The 22,636-nt window shown below is 33.7% G+C and overlaps 1 protein-coding gene across 1 annotated transcript in view; it reads left to right on the top strand.

The window, feature by feature from the left end:
• The window catches only part of LOC149782401 (protein turtle homolog B-like), a 42,253-nt gene that overhangs the window by 13,157 nt on the left and 6,460 nt on the right, over positions 1–22,636 (top strand). Inside the window, exons 5-8 of the mRNA XM_089935130.1 lie at positions 7,702–8,076; positions 11,552–11,827; positions 13,177–13,452; positions 22,033–22,332. Coding sequence (XP_089791256.1) covers positions 7,702–8,076; positions 11,552–11,827; positions 13,177–13,452; positions 22,033–22,332 — 1,227 coding nt within the window. The remainder of the gene's footprint in view (positions 1–7,701; positions 8,077–11,551; positions 11,828–13,176; positions 13,453–22,032; positions 22,333–22,636) is intronic.

The following is a 22,636-nucleotide window of genomic DNA, read 5'->3' as shown; positions in this document are numbered from 1 at the left end:
GGGTATTATTTATTTTGTTTTTAAGCGATTTTTTGAAGACCACTCAATCAAATTTACTAACTTCTGAAATCTCCATTGCATAGCAGTCATCATGTATGGTTTAAATCATTTGATACGATTGTCTCCACAAGAAACCACAAAATAAATATATATTAAAACTGATTCTTAACTTAAAAATGTATTTCTTAATACAGCTCTCCATCCATTTTAATGTGGTAGTTAGGTTCCATAGCTATTGGCTGTATGATGTGTTAAACAACAGAACAGCGAAAATGGTAAGAAATCTTGAGTTTACTTGTGTTTTGTGGGAGTAGGGTAAACAAAATTCCAGTCAAAAATAAAGTAAAACTATTAGATTTTTTAAGTATGTTTTTCTTTCACTGCATGGAATTGATGCATTTAATTATGTCTGACAATATCATTTTAAAAAGTAAATAAAAATATGCCAGGCTTCAGATTTCTTTCTTTCAACCCATATTTTTGTACATATAGATCAGATCTTGAGTAACATTCAAAAACAATGATAACAAAACTTCATTTTAATAAATATACTTGCAATAAATAATTTTTATTTACATCAACATCAAGTTTAAAGTGATTGAAAATTTTGTAATCTCTTGCCCAAAAAATTATTAAACTTAGGTTGCTCTTGAGGTCAATGCAGCCTGATCTTTTGTAATTAAGAGCTCATTATTTGCCACTTTTATGGCCATTTTGCAATAAAATAAATTAACATCTATCTGTGTTTGTTATAAGTGCACTGAATACTGTAAAGTTATTATTTAATCAAGAAAATATTTTGTTTTCGGTTCAGAATATAGTTACATAATTATGATGATTAGTGACTGAGTGACATTACATTTTATGCAGCATGCATTTGAGTAATTCCAAAACATAGAATAAAAGAAACAAATAACAAACTTACAAGTATATAATCCATTTAAAATCCAATGATGTCCAAAACAAACACATTTGTCCACAAAAGCTACTAATCCATATAGAATAAACACTATTCACTCACATGATGAGTTACCTACTGGAAATATTTCATGATTTTAAGTTGTTTGAAACCAGATTATTCTTGTTTTTTTTATTGTTACTGTTTTTGTTGGCAAAGTCTATAATTTTTCCAAGCTACATAATTTTTTCAAGGGCTCAATGTCCTGGCTTTCTATCCAAATCAGTCATTTCTTGAATGTAAATATGGTTTTGGGAACAACATGTGGTGTTTCTTCCTGGTTACCATCAATAGAATATCCCACTTCCCATTGTTCAGGAACTACATTTTCTCTTTTGATGCTTAGAAAGAACTGGATGATATCCAGATCAGTCTTGCATTCAGCAGTGGGGCTGTCCTCATCAATTTTGATCCATTGCTGAACATAGTCAATTGAGTGGAGACTTCCCACATTTGGCGTTCAATAACCTTATTAAAAAGCATAAAAAGCTTCACAAAACATTTTTGTCCCACATTGGCATTTCAGATGTCTTTAAAAAAACTCTGGCAAACCTACCCAAGGCACAGTTTTTGCCTCATCCACATCCTCCTCCATGAATTCCTTGAATGCACAATCCTGTTGACAAAATAAGCTTTTTTTTCCTGGATGTGTCCATCGTGCGATTAAATGTCTGAATTCACTTGTAAATATAGATAAGACTAAACTCACTTTTAAGTCTGATTTCATTGGAAAGTGATTCTTAATTATTTTAGTAGATTTTATTTGTACTGTAGTTACATTATGCAAATGAACGTCTATCTCTTCTGGGCTGCAGTGAAATAGATTACTGCAAGCAGTGGCAAGTTCTAAGGACATGCTGCCACTGATCCTTTGTGTGATCTGTTGCTAGCCAGGTGTCAGTAAGCAATGGTTGACATTGGTCTTCTGTTTAATCAGTGAGCTGTATTTACAGCGATCAAGTCAATGATCTGCTGGGGTGACTTTAGTACTAAAGACAAATTACCAGTAGACAGTCATGTGTACTTTAGGGTTTAGTGCTAAAGGCAAATTACCAGTAGACAGTAATGTGTACTTCATGGTTTAGTGCCAATGGCAAATTACCAGTAGACAGTCATGTGTACTTTAGGGTTTAGTGCTATTGGCAGATTACTGGTAGGCAGTCATGGGTACTTCAGGGTTCAGTGCTGATGGTAAATTACCAGTAGACAGTCGTATGTAGTTTAGGGTTTAGTGCTAATGGTAAATAGTCAATAGACAGGCATGTGTACTTTAGGCTTTAGTGCTAAAGGCAAATTACCACTAGACATTCTGGTCATATCCAAATCAAGTACAGTAGTTCTTTCATTTAAAGGTTTCAGCTGATGTCAAAAATTATTTTAAAAATTTTTGTTTTAATTATAATTTTATTTTGGGGTCCACATCGATTCTGTCTGATATCCTAAATTGCATTATAGCAAAGTATGTTTATGATGGGGAGAGTGTAAGTGACCCATAGTCCACTTTGTAGAAACCTTACACAATGTCTTATCTTCTTGCAAGAGGTTTGTGGGTTGGTGGATTATACCTTCTTTCAAGGTGTCCACTTAATTTGGTCTTCGTTACCTAGAGGTTGACCGCCCTCGATGTATTTGCACGGTTCGAGTAAATATAAATATAAGTGGTGAAACTTATAGGTGGAATAGATAGAGATCTGAGCAGATATATAGAACAGACCAAAATGAGCACCTGTACATGTAAACAAACAGTTTAATCAATTACATTAAACAGCTGTGAGAATTCATTACATCAGGAATATACTTTGCTTCTAGAAATAAAACTTTCACTGAATTACAAAACACAAATATATTTAAATAAAGTAGCAGATCTGTTTTACTGATAGAATTAGTTCATCATAGGATCAAGTGAACAATCGAAGTCAATGCCTTGTACAATTGTATAACCTGCTTCTCCAGTTGACTGCACTTCCACTGTGGCTGTTCCTTTGACTCCCCTCTGTATTGCCTCTTTCGGCCCTCAACTCTGTGCATAGCACGTAGATTCACAGATACCTGGATCTCAGGATAATACATCTCAGAATACATTTTAGAGATAATATGTCACAGGATATGTCTCAGAGGTCATACGTCATAGGATACGTCTCAGAGATAATATGTCACAAGAGCTATTTTCTCCCTTTGAGCTTTCAGCTTTCCTCACTTCTACCGCTAAATTTGTTTGTCAGTTTTCCTCGACAACAGTTCTGTCTGACAACAGTTTTACTAGAGAATTTCACCCAAATTTACTCTCAGTTCTTCTTACACTTGTTCTCTCTTGCAGAAAAGCTTTAACTAATTCAATTTTCGATGTGGTGATATTAAAACAAGGAAATTTAGTGTGGGAAACACATCTCTTATTTAGCGTAACCAATCAGGATTAAATGTATTTGCCACCGTTTTATAACTATCTGCCAAATCTGGAGGCAGTTTGACCCACTATGTTGCAATTACTGGTTCATGGAAATTTTCACTTTTTGACAGTTCCACTATGAAATCAAAGTTTACTGTGTCCCTAATAGTCTGTCTGGCTGCTATATAAACAAAAGTGTAATTAGGCTCACTACCGTCCCTGACCAGATATTTAGAAATTCTTGTAGTATAGTGATTTAACAAGCCGCCTGTCTCCATAAATCTAATTAATTGTTCTCTGGTCTCAAACTAAAGTGTTCTTCATAGATCGCCAGAAATTTGCACCTTCACAGAGAGCTGTATACTTTGCAGCTGGATCATAAGATTTGATAGTTCCATTGTGTTTGCCAATTTCCGTCATGCATCAAGTTAGCCACTGTCATATGAAACAAAATACAAAAAATTATGTCATTATTTAAAGCAAGTTTGCAGTTTGAAAGATATAAAATTAAGAAATAATCAGAAATAATATTTAAAAATAAAGTTTATACATTAATAATTTACTAAGTTTGAAAACCCTATAGTGCATGCTGATTTATGTTGTGCGGCAGTCCAGTAACTTTCCTATAAATTAGGTTGCATTATTTTTTATTACCTAATTGTCAGTTTTCAATCAAGTTAATAATGTAAAGGTAACCAATAAAATATTTATCATATAGTTTGAGACAAATACCGCTAAGTAAAATTTAGAAACCATTGGAATCACTGTTGCGTGTGATTATTTGCATTTTACAGCAGGTTGATCCCAATCACATGAAAAATTATTTGATTAAATATGTGCTATTATTTAAAATAACCATAGCTTTTCATGCTATGATGTCTATTTATTACCAAAATTATGTTTTTAATTTCAATTGCATTCCATATTTCCATTGCATTCCATATTTCCATGCATTCCATATTTCCATATTTCCATTGCATTCCATATTTCCATTCATTCCATATTTCCATGCATTCCATATCTTCATTGCATTCCATATTTCTGTTGCATTCCATATTTCTGTTGCATTCCATATTTCCATGCATTCCATATTTCCATGCATTCCATATTTCCATTGCATTCCATCTAAGTTCATGGACAAGTAAATTGTGGCCTGTAACTTAATTGGGCAGTAGTTTTGTCTGAACCATGTTACACAAGCGCTATTTATACTTTCCAGTGAAATTTTTTGATTAGGATTAAAACCAGCTACAGCTTCTATAAATACAACCAATGGAAGCAGACTATTGGTTTAGGTAATATCTTTTGATGGTTTCTTGTTTGTCCAACATTGGTACAATTGCATTATTAATGATATTTTCTGTTTTTATACTTTTGCAACAAAATGTTTTAGTGGTATCACTGTCAGGGAAATTTCCTTGCACAACTCAGAAAAATGGTCTGCTAAAAATTGTGCTCAGCAACAAAATGGTGGAAAAGCACTTCAGCTCTAGTGACATCATTTGTCAATGACTGTTTAAACAAGCTAGAAGCTTTGGGGATAGAGCTGTGCATTTATGCTTAGTCACAATGCTCCAGGGTGGTATTGCTGTATGCAAAGAATGAAATGTTACCCCTTGCTGCTCTGCTGCACAGAGTTAAATTCTGTCAACCAGGAATTCTGAAAATTTTGCATGACTTGGCTCGATTCAGAGATGGCTCATTTCCTTCAGCACAACTAATTTGACATTTTGCCTTCAGTAACAAATAACACTTGAACACAATTGCATCTACTGAAATAATCACATTTTCTGTTTTATTTATGGAGTAAAAATCTGACATCAAAGAACCATTGCCTCAGATCACAAACTTAAATAAAGTTGTCTTCAACATTCTCATTTGATTCAGTAATATATAATAAGGTCTGTTCTTTAGTCTTTGATGTGCTTCAGACAAATTTAGGTTATTCTACTATATGTCATTTACCTTTGCAAACTAACTAAATGGGTTCTCCCACAGCAGAATTTGACACATCACCCTAACTGTTGTTAGCCAATTAAGTAATCTTTCAAAAGTAGTTATTTATTTCTGACTGCCTAACCATTTAAATGCCTCTATATCACTTATATACCCTGATGATATGTTTACCTGAACTTTGAGCAGGACTGTTTACTGTTCATACATCACTTTCTGGAGATTACAGGTATACAGTATGCTGGTCAAGAAATATAAGGACGTTTTTTGTTGTTGAAAAAAATGGGGTTAAATTTAGGAAGAATTGTATTATTTGTAATGTGCTTTTGTGTGAGAAGACTTGTTATGACATGTATGTGGCATGTATAGATTATGATCACCAATAAATTTGGTGTCCTACCAAAAAATACCAAGGATAAAACAAACAGAGCTAAATTCATATCCATCATTTCAGATGTTGGTACTGATTCTGCAGTTTGAGACCAAGAATGCATTCTTGTTAAAAATTTGTATGTGTGTGTATGTGTGATTAGGATTTTGAACGTAACTTTAACAATTTTTTAGTCATATTGCTATGGTGTCTGCAATTGTAGCAGTTTTTATAGTGATGTCTAGCACAGGGGCATGATGCTGGAGACATGTAGCATGATGTCTCACCCAGTCACATTATCCTGACGCCAGGTTGACCAGTCCTAACACTAACTTCTTAAAGCTGAACACCTAGCGAGGCAGTGGTTAATATCATTTTTGTCAGTCTTTGGTATTACTCGGCCGGTGTTCAAACTTATGACCTCTCGCTTCCACGGCAGATGCTCTAACCCATAAACCACCGGAGTGGTCTGTTAAATTTGTAGACCATGATCATAAATGTCCAAAGCTCAGACAAGTGTAAATGTCCAGTATATTGTACATGTCACAGCAGATCCATATTGCATGCATTTTAATGGTGTAGCTTTGCAAAAGTGAACATTTTAACAGACCTTTCTTAAACTATTTTCTGTAACTATGAAAATATGGACAAGTGGATCTTTCATATGGACAAATAAACTTTTTAATTTATTGTCCATGGACAGATTGACTTTTGTAATATTTCTGCAACACTGAATATAGGAAATGAAAATAGTAATTCCATTTTTATCTCACCTGGGTCAAGATCATGAAGAACTTACAATATAAGCTTTTGTCTCTTGTGAATCATCCAGCCTCCATCCATCCATCCAGTAAAACTTGCTTGTGAACACCCTAGAAGATTTATTTCTTTTGGGATTTGTTTAGATTTGGAAAATAAGCTTACACATGTATTTTCAAAACCTTGGATGGCTTCAGTTATGAGCAGCTGATATTGAATATCCGTTATTTCTTAGATATTTTAGTAGACTGTTGGTAGGTTGTTCCCATGAAAAGAAAACTATGTTTATCATTACATGTAGTATGCTATGTCTACTCACTAATGCAGTTTCTTTCTTGCTGTATAGTGGTAAGTATTGTAAAGTGTGGTATTTGATCACCTTCCTTGTGTAGCCGTTTGGTCATTCTATTCAGTTAATACTGGTATGCTTGCATTTAACTGAACACAATTGACAGTATACCAAATAATGTACCTGGTGCATATTTTCCTTGGACTACCAGAAGCAATAGTTCATATGTGCAACAGTATATGGTGAGACACCCCTTATGATATATAACTGAGGAGAGCTTTAATTTTATCAGGTGTGACAGGAGACCAGTGCTTGTTTGTGATGTTGAGCTTGTTATTTTAGCAGTCTGGATGAATTGGTGTCATTGGCTGTTGTCTAAAACATGTTGTGGAAAGGCGAAAGCTAGTGGTAGCTTGGGATGGGCAGGAAGATTACAGCGAGGAACTTGGGCATTGACATTGTATCTGTTCTAACTTTTGTTGTTTGCTTAATAGATAAAAACCTGACTCAAATTGTTGGGGTCAGATATGTATGATTCACCATGTAAATTCTCAGCCCTAAAATAAAATCTCAGATTCAGAAGTTTCATTTATCCTTTACCACAATATTTGGTGGTTTCACATCATTATCACTGTCACAAATCTAATTCATGGATTTTATCTTAGTGTGACAAAATAAATTTTAATTATTGTGGCAAAGATGATGAAAAATGCAGATTAAAATTTGCATTTAGTAGCCTAATCAATCATATAGTTGTATCTTAGTCAGACATTTTGACTGTAAATCTATACATTTATTTATTCTGGCTCCTTTTAAAATGTAAAAACAGGAGGCATGGTATATAAATTAATTGTTTTTGTGTTTAGAAAGGAACTTCATTATATCAAATTTTTTAAATTAAGGACAAATATATTTCTTTTGTAATTCATAAGTAGTTACCTGCCAGTATTTCATGAGTTCTGAATCAGTTATTTATTTCTTTACAGTTCCAGTTACCACAGTGCAGATGACAAATACATCAGATGAAACATTAACCTCAACAATAAATGTTGTCAGAGGAGGAAGTACTTCTATCAGATGTAGCACTGCTCCTCGTGGTAGCAGACCTCGTGCAGTATTTCACTGGTACAATGGATCAGTGAACCAGTCACCAGTACTGATTGGCAACCAGTCTATTTCTTCCACACCAGATGCAATAATGGTACCAGGGCAGCCAGAGTCAGACCTGGTGATATCCTACAGTACACTGACACTGACTGGAGATTCATTGCATCAGAATGTGTATATATTCTGTGAAGTTCGAGATGAAACCAGTACTGGGAACTTTACACAGTCTGGGGAGGTTCAGGTCAATATAGTGTGTATGTACAGTACAGTTTGTTTCAAATATAAAAAGATATTGTCTAGATATTGATGATATGAAAACTGTTGATTTGAAAAAAAATCCATATTTGCATAAATCAGTTAACCCAAGACTGCAAAATGTCTGAGATGTGCAGCACTATACAACCTAATAACTTGCTATCAATTTTTTGCCATTTTAGAGCAGAAGGGTTTCTAGGATGGCTTGTCTTGTCAAAAAACTGTAAACACACATTCATCCCAAGGTTCCATTGGTCTTAAATGATAATGGTGCCAATTTGATAAACAAAATGGCCACTATGGTGGTCAACTTGAAAATCTTGTCTCAACTTCTGACACGGGGTTTTCCTAAAAGACTTTCTATGATGTCAAGCTGATCCTGGAGGTACATGGTACAGATATAGTCAGAATTATTAAGACTTATTTTAGTACAAATATAGTCAGACTTATTAAGACTTATTTTAGTACAAATATAGTCAGACTTATTAAGACTTATTTTGGTACAAATATAGTCAGACTTATTAAGACTCATTTTGGTACAAATATAGTCAGACTTATTAAGACTGATTTTAGTACAAATATAGTCAGACTTATTAAGACTTATTTTGGTACAAATATAGTCAGACTTATTAAGACTTATTTTGGTACAAATATAGTCAGACTTATTAAGACTTATTTTAGTACAAATATAGTCAGACTTGTTAAGACTTGTTTTGGTACAAATATAATCAGACTTATTAAGACTTGTTTTGGTACAAATATAGTCATACTTATTAAGAGTGGCCTAGTGGTTAGAGTGTCCGCCATGGATGCGGGAGTTCGTGGGTTCGATCCCCAGCCGAGTCATACCAAAGACTTACAAAAATGGTACTAAAAGCTGCCTCGCTTGGCACTCAGCAATAAGAGGTTAGTGTTAGGACTGGTCGGTCCAGTGTCAGGATAATGTGACTGGGTGGGACATCATGCTACATGTTTGCAGCATGATGCCCCAGTGCTAGACATCACTATAAACTGCCACATTGCAGACATCGTAGCGATATGACTGAAAAATTGTTAAAGCTACGTTAAACATCCAAATCACATCACATCACATCACTTATTAAGACTTATTTTGGTACAAATATAGTCAGACTTATTAAGACTTATTTTGGTACAAATATAGTCAGTAGGCAACTAACTTAAAAATCTAGTTATTGCTACTCATCCTTGATGGATGGTTACATTGCCATAGGGTTTCATCAAAGACATGTCAAGAAGTCTAGATAATGCTTCATGAAAATGATGCTGATCTGAATGCCATGATGGCTTCCATGGCAGCCATCTTAAAAATCTTGCTGTTGCAATTCCTTTTAAATGGAAAACATGCTGACACAGGGTATTCAGCTAAATGTTTTTTATGATGTCTAGCTTGTCCTAAATTAAAATGGTGCTGATCTGACCTTCAGTATGGTCATGCCAGCAGTAATATGTTAAATACTGATGTCACTTCTGAATGAAATGGGTTTTCACAAAGAGACTTGTTGTGATATGTAGTTGGTCCTTAATAAAATTGTCATCTCTAGTGTAGAATGCCAGTCTTATATCCATTATATAATGCCAGTCTTATATCCAGTATATAATGCCTGGGTCTTGTATCCATTATATAATGCCAGTCATATATCCAGTATATAATGCCAGTCTTATATCCAGTATATAATGCCTGGGTCTTGTATCCATTATATAATGCCAGTCATATATCCAGTATATAATGCCAGTCAAATATCCAGTATATAATGCCTGGGTCTTGTATCCATTATATAATGCCAGTCATATATCCAGTATATAATGCCAGTCAGATATCCAGTATATAATGTCTGGGTCTTGCATCCATTATATAATGCAAGTCATATATCCGGTATATAATGCCAATTTTATATCCAGTATATAATGCCTGGGTCTTGTATGAATTATTTAATGCAAGTCATATATCCAGTATATAATGCCAATCTTATATCCAGTATATAATGCCTGGGTCTTGTATCCATTATATAATGCCAGTCTTATATCCAGTATATAATGCCTGGGTCTTGTATCCATTATATAATGCCAGTCATCTATCCAGTATATAATGCTTGGGTTTTGTATCCAGCATATAATGGCAGTCTTATATCCATTATATAATGCCTGGATCTTGTATCCATTATATAATGCCAGTTGTATATCCAGTATATAATGCCTGGGTCTTGTATGAATTATTTAATGCAAGTCATATATCCAGTATATAATGCCAATCTTATATCCAGTATATAATGCCTGGGTCTTGTATCCATTATATAATGCCAGTCATATATCCAGTATATAATGCCTGGGTCTTGTATGAATTATTTAATGCAAGTCATATATCCAGTATATAATGCCAGTCTTATATCCAGTATATAATGCCTGGGTTTTGTATCCATTATATAATGCCAGTCATATATCCAGTATATAATGCCTGGGTTTTGTATGAATTATATAATGCCAGTCATATATCCAGTATATAATGCCAGTCGTATATCCAGTATATAATGCCTGGGTTTTGTATCCAGAATATAATGGCAGTCTTATATCCATTATATAATGCCTGGATCTTGTATCCATTATATAATGCCAGTCGTATATCCAGTATATAATGCCTGGGTCTTGTATGAATTATTTAATGCAAGTCATATATCCAGTATACAATGCCTGGGTCTTGTATCCAGCATATAATGGCAGTCTTATATCCAGTATATAATGCTGGTCATATATCCAGTATATAATGCCAGTATTGTATCCAGTATATAATGCCCATCTTATATCCAGTATATAATGCCAGTGTTATATCCATTATATAATGCCAGTCTTATATCCAGTATATAATGCCGGTCTTATATCCAGTATATAATGCCAGTCTTATATCCAGTATATAATGCCAGTCATATATCCAGTATATAATGCCAGTCTTATATCCAGTATATAATGCCAGTCTTATATCCAGCATTGATACCCTGACAGCTTTAATGTCTCATCACTACTTTCAAAGGAATATCATGTTGACATGGGGTTTGCACCGAATAGTTTGTAATATCTAGCTGGTCTTAAATGAAAATGGTGCTTAGCTTAAAACATTCGATATGGCTGTAAGAATGGCCAAGCCAAAGATCTTGTTATAGCTCAAGAATATTGTCGATAAATGCAACAGTAAATAATTAAAAAGAAACACCAATCTTATCTTGGATTCCTGGAAATTCTTTTTGGAGTGTCAGTCCCTTAGTGGACCCTTGTTTTTAAAGATTGAGTGTAATTGTCATACAAACATACTGATTTATAATGTGAGGCAGCCTAAATGAAATTCAGTTTGTTTGCTTCTTGTGTACATAATAAAACTTTGTACAAATTTACCACATCTATTTTTGCATGTAAGTAATTATGTTTGCATAACATTGTTTTACAATATGTTATTTCATCTTTCAGATTCTCCTGTTGTCCAAATGTCCCCAAACTACTCTGCATATACTGTGATAAAAGGCACACCTAATTTTGTTTTAACCTGCAATATTATTGAGGCCAACCCTTTGCCACAGTCAAAGGGTTATAGTTGGCTCCACAATTCATTAGTTATACAAGGACAAGTCTCATCCTCGTACACTATTCCAAGTGTACAGAAGTCTCACAGTGGAGAGTACAAATGTACAGCTAGGAATGATTATGGCAGTGGAACATCAGATGCTTTGACTCTTAATGTACAGTGTGAGTATATTATGTAAAATTCTAAATTGTATAGTTCAATTTGTTTTTGTGTTTAAAAAGGTAAATTGTGCCTGGTATATTTAAGCCTTGATACTTATATTTTAATTAGCAGAAAGAATGGCCAAAATTATCTTTGGAGTTAGGGCAAAGCTGGAATGGGAATACATGAACAACAGACATTAGTATATACATTTAATTTGTATTGTTTGTTGCCTTTTCTCCATGAGTAGATAGTATGTATGTCTGTATTGTGCGCAGGTGTGATTGATGTTGGTCAGTAATCAAGTTAAGGGTTTGTCTCACTAGTGACAATTATAAAACAACATAATGCATTGATAATATGTATATGTGAGTAAATGAAATATTCAGTTCATTATTAATGAAGTTGAAATGTTTACTTGTATATGACTATAGGACATTAGATTAGATTTTCAGTTGGAAATTCCTGATCTCTTTGTCCCATGCTTTGTATAGAACAAAGGAATATTAAATTGGTCTAGTCTTTATTCTCTACACAATAAATTCTTTAATTATATATGCATTTCAAGTATAGGTGGTGTACAACTTAATGCTGGTGTGACTTTCACTGAATTGAATTATCTCTGTTCTACTTCATGTTGACCGCTACAGTGGCTTTGTGGTAAGAGTGTCCGCCTCAGATGCGGGAGGTTGCGGGTTTGAACTCCGGCCAAGTCATACCAAAGACTTTTAAAAAACGGTACTAACAGCTGCCTTGCTTTGCATTCAGCATTAAGAGGTTAGTGTTATGACTGGTCGGCCTGGTGTCAGGATAATTTGACTGGGTGGGACATCATGCTACATGTCTGTGGCATGATGCCCCAGTGCTAGACATCACTATAAACTGTCACACTGCAGACATCATAGCAATATGACTGAAAAATGGTTAAAGCTATGTTAAAAATCCATATGATACAAACATTTTATGGTTGTTGGAGTTATAGCCACTCATTGTCAGAATTATCTGCTTTTCTACATGCTATGTGCTTAACTATTATATGTATTCAGATTTGGTATTCTACTTGGTATTGATGAGACCTTGGCTGGGTTCAGTTGTCAGCATTCAGCATCATCATTTAGCAGAGTGATAGGCCTTTGTTGTCAGGGCCACCTACTTTTGTTTCTGCAAATGAATTCCCTTAAAAGTCTTCTAGCAGCTCTACTAAAACTGTAATAGCACAATGCTTGTTTATAATAGTACAACATTGGATGTAAAACTTGTACATAAGCAGTATGCTTTTTAACAGTATGGTGGCAGCATATTGAGTTAACCAAATGAGTTATCATGCTTATTATATGTACATACTATATATGTATATAACCATTTTCAGATGGTGCCAAAATAGTGAACCTGACAGCCCAGGACAGTAATGCAGTCAGTGAAAACTCATCTGCCATCTTCCATTGCCATGTTGATAGCAACCCTCTTCCTACTATTACATGGACAAAAGAGGACAACAACACAATACTAATGACCGAGTCCGGAGTTATACAAAGTCAGTTCAGGATTGAGTCTGCACAATGCCTGGATATGGGCAACTATTCCTGCACTGCATATAATGTAATCGGGACTCCAGTCAGTCAAGTATTACAGTTGTTTGTGAAATGTAAGTAACATGATGCAGTAAATGTTGATATGTTTTGCCTTAATTAACATAGTGACCAATATTCCCTTTCATTTCATTTTCCAGTGTTTCATTTCATTTTCCAGTTTCATTTCATTTTCCATTGTTTCATTTCATTTTCCAGTGTTTCATTTCATTTTCCATTGTTTTGTTTCATTTTCCAATGTTTCATTTCATTTTCCAGTGTTTTGTTTCATTTTCCAGTGTTTCATTTCATTTTCCAGTGTTTCATTTCATTTTCCATTGTTTCATTTCATTTTCCAGTGTTTCATTTCATTTTCCATTGTTTCGTTTCATTTTCCAGTGTTTCATTTCATTTTCCAGTGTTTCATTTCATTTTCCAGTGTTTCATTCATTTTCCAGTGTTTCATTTCATTTTCCAGTGTTTCATTTCATTTTCCATTGTTTCGTTTCATTTTCCAGTGTTTCATTTCATTTTCCAGTGTTTCATTTCATTTTCCAGTGTTTCATTTATTTTCCAGTGTTTCATTTCATTTTCCAGTGTTTCATTTCATTATCCAGTGTTTCATTCATTTTCCAGTGTTTCATTTCATTTTCCAGTGTTTCATTTCATTTTCCAGTTTCATTTCATTTTCCAGTGCTTCATTTCATTTTCCAGTGTTTAATTTCATTTTCCAGTGTTTCATTTCATTTTCCAGTGTTTCATTTCATTTTCCAGTGTTTCATTTCATTATCCAGTGTTTCATTTCATTTTCCAGTGTTTCATTTCATTATCCAGTGTTTCATTTCATTTTCCAGTGCGTCATTTCATTATCCAGTGTTTCATTTCATTTTCCAGTTTCATTTCATTTTCCAGTGCTTCATTTCATTATCCAGTGTTTCATTTCATTTTCCATTGTTTCATTTCATTTTCCAGTGTTTCATTTCATTTTCCAGTGTTTCATTTCATTATCCAGTGTTTCATTTCATTTTCCAGTGCTTCATTTCATTATCCAGTGTTTCATTTCATTTTCCAGTTTCATTTCATTTTCCAGTGCGTCATTTCATTATCCAGTGTTTCATTTCATTTTCCAGTGCTTCATTTCATTATCCAGTGTTTCATTTCATTTTCCATTGTTTCATTTCATTTTCCAGTGCTTCATTTCATTTTCCAGTGTTTCATTTCATTTTCCAGTGTTTCATTTCATTTTCCAGTGCTTCATTTCATTATCCAGTGTTTCATTTCATTTTCCAGTGCTTCATTTCATTATCCAGTGTTTCATTTCATTTTCCAGTTTCATTTCATTTTCCAGTGCTTCATTTTATTATCCAGTGTTTCATTTCATTTTCCAGTGCTTCATTTCATTATCCAGTGTTTCGTTTCATTTTCCATTGTTTCATTTCATTTTCCAGTGCTTCATTTCATTTTCCAGTGTTTCATTTCATTTTCCAGTGTTTCATTTCATTATCCAGTGTTTCATTTCATTTTCCAGTGCTTCATTTCATTATCCAGTGTTTCATTTCATTTTCCAGTTTCATTTCATTTTCCAGTGCTTCATTTCATTATCCAGTGTTTCATTTCATTTTCCAGTGTTTCATTTCATTTTCCAGTGTTTCATTTCATTTTCCAGTGCTTCATTTCATTATCCAGTGTTTCATTTCATTTTCCAGTGCTTCATTTCATTATCCAGTGTTTCATTTCATTTTCCAGTTTCATTTCATTTTCCAGTGCTTCATTTCATTATCCAGTGTTTCATTTCATTTTCCAGTGCTTCATTTCATTATCCAGTGTTTCATTTCATTTTCCATTGTTTCATTTCATTTTCCAGTGCTTCATTTCATTTTCCAGTGTTTCATTTCATTTTCCAGTGTTTTATTTCATTTTCCAGTGCTTCATTTCATTATCCAGTGTTTCATTTCATTTTCCAGTGCTTCATTTCATTATCCAGTGTTTCATTTCATTTTCCAGTTTCATTTCATTTTCCAGTGCTTCATTTTATTATCCAGTGTTTCATTTCATTTTCCAGTGCTTCATTTCATTATCCAGTGTTTCATTTCATTTTCCATTGTTTCATTTCATTTTCCAGTGCTTCATTTCATTTTCCAGTGTTTCATTTCATTTTCCAGTGTTTCATTTCATTTTCCAGTGCTTCATTTCATAAAGATATGTACATGCATCATGCATTAACAGCACTTGACATTTAGGAATCAATGCCTGGTGCATGCACTCAGTTAATTCTGCAAACTGTATTTGTATCAGAGTTATACAATTTATACATATTTCTCTATGATATCAAACATAAAACTGATCAAGCATACTTGTGCAACTGTTATGACACATAAATGGCTAGAGAGTCTAGTTCTTTACTGTTCTGATGTGCTTTGAATGCATAGTGCAGATCCACAAAGAATAATACATTTAATTAAAGTTTGTAGTGGCATGCTTATATGTATACTGCTTGACAGTAAGTTTTTCACAACAGGCTGATGATTTCTTTTCAGAAATTCACTTGGATTATAATAAATCAAAAATGATAGTATTTAATGGAATCTGTCTTAAGAGGCTTTAATCTCTTCATGCTGACCACCAATACAACCACGATCAGAAAACAAACTTGTGGTAATGAAGGCAGCAGCATAGGCATCCTAACTTTCAGTGTCCACAGTTAGAGCACAAAGACAGACATTTGCATGTCTTATGCAATATAAGGACATTATGATGTAATGGAAATAATTGTATAATGATAATGTTATAGCTAATTATATACACATATTTTTGATTTCGTGATTTCTTGAAAGAGGGTCTTTGAAATAATAAGGAAATTACAGGGAAGTTATGAAGAAAACGACAAAGAAATCACTTTATGAATTACCTATAGAGGAAGTGCTGCCAAATAGAAAATATGGTTATACATGTTTTTATACTCTGGTATATGTAATCATTAAGGAACCTATATACGGTGACCAGGTGGTTAAATGCCCTTGCCTTTACAGATCTTTCTCATCTGTCCATCTGGGATTGAGTCTCAACTTTCCCAGTATGTCTTTGTGAGAGTGCTTGCCAGTGGCTTCATGCTGGTCAGTGGTTATTCCCGGAGATTTCCAAGTTCTTCTTCTGCCAAATATACTTGCCACCATATATAGCCTGTTATGTGCTCAAAGATGTGCTAAACCAACCAAATTAAACAACATGTAGTCAATAAGTAAGGGCATGGATTGTCATGGCTTTATGTAGTCAATAAGCTGGGCGTAGATAGTCAAGGTTGTATGTAGTCAGTAAGCAGGGTCATATAAAGTCAAGGTTTTATGTAGTCGGTAAGCAGGGTCATAGATGGTCCTGGCTTTATGTAGTCAATAAGCTGGACATAGATAGTCAAGGTTGTATGTAGTCAGTAAGCAAGGGCATATATAGCCAAGGTTTTATGTAGTCAATAAGCTGGGCATAGATAGTCAAGGTTGTATGTAGTCAGTAAGCAAGGGCATATATAGCCAAGGTTTTATGTAGTCAGTAAGCTGGGTCATATATAGCCAAGGTTTTATGTAGTCAATAAGCTGGGCATAGATAGTCAAGGTTGTATGTAGTCAGCAAGCAAGGGCATATATAGCCAAGGTTTTATGTAGTCAATAAGCTGGGTCATATATAGCCAAGGTTTTATGTAGTCAATAAACAGGGTAATAGATGGTCAAGACTATATAGTCAATAAGCTGGATCATATATAGTCAAGGTTGTATGTAGTCAATATGCAAGGGCATATATAGCCAAGGTTTTACGTAGTCAATAAACAGGGTCATAGATGGTCATGGCTTTATGTAGTCAATAAGCAGGGTCATAGATAGTCAAGGTTTTATGTAGTCAGTAAGCTGGGTCATAGATAGTCAAGGTTTTATGTAGTCAGTAGGCAGGGACATATATAGTCAAGGTTTTATGTAGTCAGTAAGCAGGGTCATATATGGTCAAGGTTTTATGTAGTCAATAAGTGGGGTCATAGATAGTCAAGGTTTTATGTAGTCAGTAAGCAGGGACATATATAGTCAAGGTTTTATGTAGTCAGTAAGCAGGGACATATATAGTCAAGGTTTTATATAGTCAGTAAGCAGGGACATATATAGTCAAGGTTTTATGTAATCGGTAAGCAGGGTCATATATGGTCAAGTTTTTATGTAGTCAATAAGCTGGGTCATAGATAGTCAAGGTTTTATGTAGTCAATAAACAGGGTAATAGACCGGTTTTACAATATTGCTTCATCAGACTGAATTAAAATTGTTTCTGTCATTGAAAATACTCTGTTTCTAAATGATCAATGATATAAACAACATGACATAAATAAGATGACATCATAGCTTAAATTTTTACCATGTGTAATTGTCTTGAACAATTAACACATTGAAAAATACATTTACAATATTGATACAACTGACATTTTAATATATCAAAATACATAAAACTGGATCTTAAAGATACATATGTCAGTAATTATAACTTTATCAGAATTTTATGAATAAATTGAGATAAACAGTTTGTTAATATTTGTTGTTATCTATAAGGTATTATTTTCAATATATCATACCTAGTTATAGTAATGAAGACTTCATTATTGCATCAGAACTCAAATTATATAATAGAATTTATGATCTGCATAATACCTACAATAAATATAATAAATAAATGTACTATAAATAAATTAATCATAATGGATTGAAAATTTATTCTGTAATACTTTTTCTTTTTAAATTAATTAGTTAAATTATTTTTAAAATATTATTTCATCACTTTCACTGTTTTAAGATATTCTATGAATTAGAATAATATAAAGTTATTTTTAAATAATTGTTAAAAAGGTATCTAATTCAAATGCTTATCCTTAAATTAACATAGTTGAAAGAACATAACACATCATATTGATTTATGAATGTCGTATAGTTTTGGAATTTAGACATTTTGGATATACCATATTAAGACGGTGAATCCAATATGTTTTCTTTAACAGACGTTCTATCTCAGAATCAGCTATATCAATAGGTTGAAATGAAAAATCTTGCCAAGTATGGGAACTGTCATTAAAATGTGTGGCAACAGGATATTAAGTGGGCTGACTGATATAATTTTTTATGTCTGATCTATGTTGGTTAATGCATTTAGATATGTATGGACTGGTTTATCTGATATATTGGATATCACAATTTTTATACGTGATTAAATATATAACATTTGATCTTGCACAATTAGTATCACAATGCATGTTAAATATTTCTTGAGTACTACTAAAGAAATATTTTCATTAATGAAAAACAGTGCCAGTATCTAGGTCTGTTACATTTAGTTGACAATCCCTTTTTATATGATTTTTTTTTTTAGTTTAGAATAAATTAGGAAATCTTAGATTTTCAGTCCTTTTATAAGCAAGTGTTGGTTTGCTTTGGTGTAGTGATTTAACACTTTTATTACATGATAATTTTAATAAATCCTAATATATATTTATAATTTTACCTATATTTAGGCAAACTTGGATTGTACTCAATAACAAAAGGAATTATGTCTTCATTTCTTGTTTTGATTGTACATTGTAGCGATTCAGATTTTGGAAGAGACGATATTTTTAGGAAAGCAGAATTATTGATGTCCATAGGATAATTTCTGTTTAAAAAATGTTGACCTAACTCTGTCAAAGATGATTTAAAAAGAGTGTCATCTGAAATAATTCTTTTATGTCTTTTTACTTGACTCTAAGGTATCCCATTTTTACATGATTTAGGATGGCATGAGGAATATTGAACATATTGATGAATATTTGTGTTTTTAACATGAACCATGGTAGTGATGTCATTATTTTCATTTTTGCACAACCTCTACGTCCAAAAATAATACTTTAGTCTTAGACACGTTGAATGTAAATTTTATTTTTGGATTTAATTTGTTTAGACTGTCTATACAGTAATAAAGGTCTTCTAATGAATAACTCCAAATCAGAAAGTTATCATCTAAAAATCTTAACCAATCATCTGGTTTTAAGAGGCATTTAGTTAGAAGTCATTTTCTAATTTCCCTTTGAAAAATGATGCAAAACAAGATGCAGTAGGACTACCCATTGCTTTTCCTAACTTTTGGATATTGTTTGTATTACCAAATTGAAAAAAGTTCATTTCGAGCAGAACTTGTATCAAATCTTAATATGATGTTTTGATAGTTTACATGTATTTTCATTTTTTTTCAAGATAATATTTACATGCCTTGGTACCAACATTCTGTGGTATATTTGTGTAGAGTGAAATTACATCAAGTGTAATCTTTTCTTTTTGATAAACATATTTTGCTATTTTCTTTAAACTATGTTAATTTAAGGGTTACCCTTACTATGATGGAGATTTCAATGAATAATCTGTCTCTCCACCCAGGCCATTTGAGCAGCTGGTGCTGGTAATGGTTTAACCATCTTTTGTACTGCCAGCTTCAAGGCCGACCATTCGCTAGGCAAAAAGGCCAACACTTCAGGTAGTGCTGGACTTCTCTGTGTTCATTGTTTGTCCACAAGGGAGAGCTAGTGACATTTTCATAGGGATGGAATTGAGTCTTCATGCCACTTGATAGTTGTGTAAATTGTGGGCATTTGCCAGACTCCTGTGGTTGTGATATCAAAAAATGATACAGAATGTATGGGGTCAGAATTGCAAGATGATTCAGATAGCCCATCTGAGATGGGACACATCCTGAGTCACCAATCTACTCAATCTAGCAATTGATCTGCCCAGGATTATGTCCAGTGTGAATTGTATCAAGTAATCACTGTCACATTTATTCCATTCCTGTCTTGACTATCATCTTCTCTGTACTTAGCTCTTATCAGGACAGCCTTGAGAGACAGACAATTTAATTGTGGAGAGCATCTCATAGTCTGTCCACTCTGAAAACTCATGAGTTTTCAGGTACTCGTGCCATACCAATAAGACCATCCCTTTGAGTGTCTCTATGACAGACAGCTCACACTTTGCTAAATTTGCTATCATATGACACATGTTTCCAGATAACTTGAGCTTCTGCATGCAGGGTAAATGAGTTGCATGCCCTTTATGTCAGCCCAAACTCTCTTCAGCCCAAATCGAAGGGTTCATTGGTTCTCTGGACACAACCATTCTTTGTAGCCAAATTGATTACTGTTCGTCTTACACCAAAGAGTTGTCACTCGCTTGCTCTATTCCATAGTTCAAGAACAGCAGCCATTCAAGATCCTGTTTGCAGTCTGAAGCACTGATTGAAACACATTGAGATAAGTTGTGCCATGAGCAAATTCTATTCCTTATTGTGAAAGCTCGGACATACTGCACACACACATACCAACCCGAAAGCCGTTGCTTTGTGGCTGAAATGGTTTTTATGCTCGGTGTACTCTGGCATCTCACCAGATCAGTCACCTCACACAGATTACGTGGTTTTTGAATATATCATGAAACATCAGGTGAGTAAAGGAATATATTTTTTAATGAGGGCTTGTAGGAATATATTTTGGTTTCAAGAAATATATGACAAAAACTAATAAATGAGGGGAAGATTAGAGTTTTAATGAGTTCATAAAGTTATGTTTGACCCATAGATGTAAGCACCAGTCCAGTCTTTGCTAATATCATCGGTCTTTATTGTTGTCTAAAGACCTGGGTCACACCAATGTCATATTAATTGAGGGAAAAACTGCTATTATGTAATTAATATAATTTAAGGAAATTATGGTCAGGGTTGCAAAATATTGATGCATGTTTGTTTGATTACAAATTATGCATTGCACTTATTATTAATAATTTTTATAATAATTTGCATCAGTAATCAGTAAGTGTAGACCAGTATGGACTTTTTACAGCAGAATTAAATGGAAGATATTGTAGTGGTATAACAGGATGATTTTCATGAAACATTCATGACATTCCGGATATTTGCTTTGAAATAAAGTAATTCATCACTTAAGCAACAAAGACAATTTAAGATAAATTATACAATGCATAATTAGGTGTGTAATTATACTTTTAAATCAGAACTGTTATCATAGCTAGGCTTTGAGACGATTGCAACATAACACTCTTATGATACTCTGTCACTTATCACACCTTGTATTGGGCATCAGTGTCACTTATCACACCTCATATTGGACATTGGTGTCACTTATCCCACCTTGTATTGGGGATTGGTGTCACTTATCACACCTTGTATTGTGCATTGCTGTTGCTTATGACACCTTGTATTGGGCATCAGTGTCACTTATCACAGCTTGTATTGGACATTGGTGTCACTTATCACACCTTGTATAGGGCATTGGTGTCACTTATCACACCTTGTATTGGGCATTGGTGTCACTTATCACACCTTTTATTGGGTATTGGTGTCACTTATCACAACTTGTGTTGAGCATCAATGGACCATTTGCCGTCATTTCACATATGACTCCCAATGGGCATGAACAAACACATATTTGTTGTTAAGTTGACAATTTTAAAATACCTGTTATTGTACCATTGTGAATTATTTTTTATTTCAACAAACCTGCACATCTTTTATGTGGTGCTCTTTTGTCAACTTTAGCTGTAAAAATATTCTTCAGTAATTTTATAAGAGAACTAACAAAGTCTTTATTTGGCAGGTCACCCACGAACGGATTTTCGATTTCCTTGGGAAACCAGACTTTATCGAAAACTTCATACAGCTGCAATACTGAGATATACAGTAATATCATATCCACTTCCTACATTTACATGGACATTCATTGGGAATGGCAGTGAGAGTAGAGATCTGCCTGCTTCTGTAATTCAGTATGATGATGGACTCCAGTCTGAACTAAGGTTTACCAGCCTGGACATTAATGATTTTGGATATTATTCTGTAACAGCCAACAACTCACTGTATCCTTCTGCCAAAGAAGTGTTTGAGATTATACCAGCAGGTAAGATGTTGATTTCTCCCAATATTATAGTATCATTATAATAGCATGGAAGATTTTGCAACCTGTACTTTAGTCATGTGATATCTGTTGTCAATATATCCGTGTATCTCCAAAGCAACTTTCGTTTTTAGATTTTAAAAGTTTTTTATTACTTAAAAGTTAAAAGAAAAGGAAAAATTCTTATCTCTGTTTTGTGTTGTTCAGCCCCTTGTATTTAAAGGGTCAGAATAATTTGATAACTTGATATTTGATACATTTATTATTACCTAAGCAATGCTCAAGACAACTTTGAATTTTTATGACT

This window comes from Sinohyriopsis cumingii, chromosome 15 (assembly GCF_028554795.1).
Source record: "Sinohyriopsis cumingii isolate HCF-2022 chromosome 15, ASM2855479v2, whole genome shotgun sequence".
Classification (NCBI taxonomy): Eukaryota; Metazoa; Mollusca; class Bivalvia; order Unionida; family Unionidae; genus Sinohyriopsis; species Sinohyriopsis cumingii.
The sequence above is the reverse complement of the archived record's forward strand: the minus strand, read 5'-3'. Positions and strand labels throughout refer to the sequence as shown.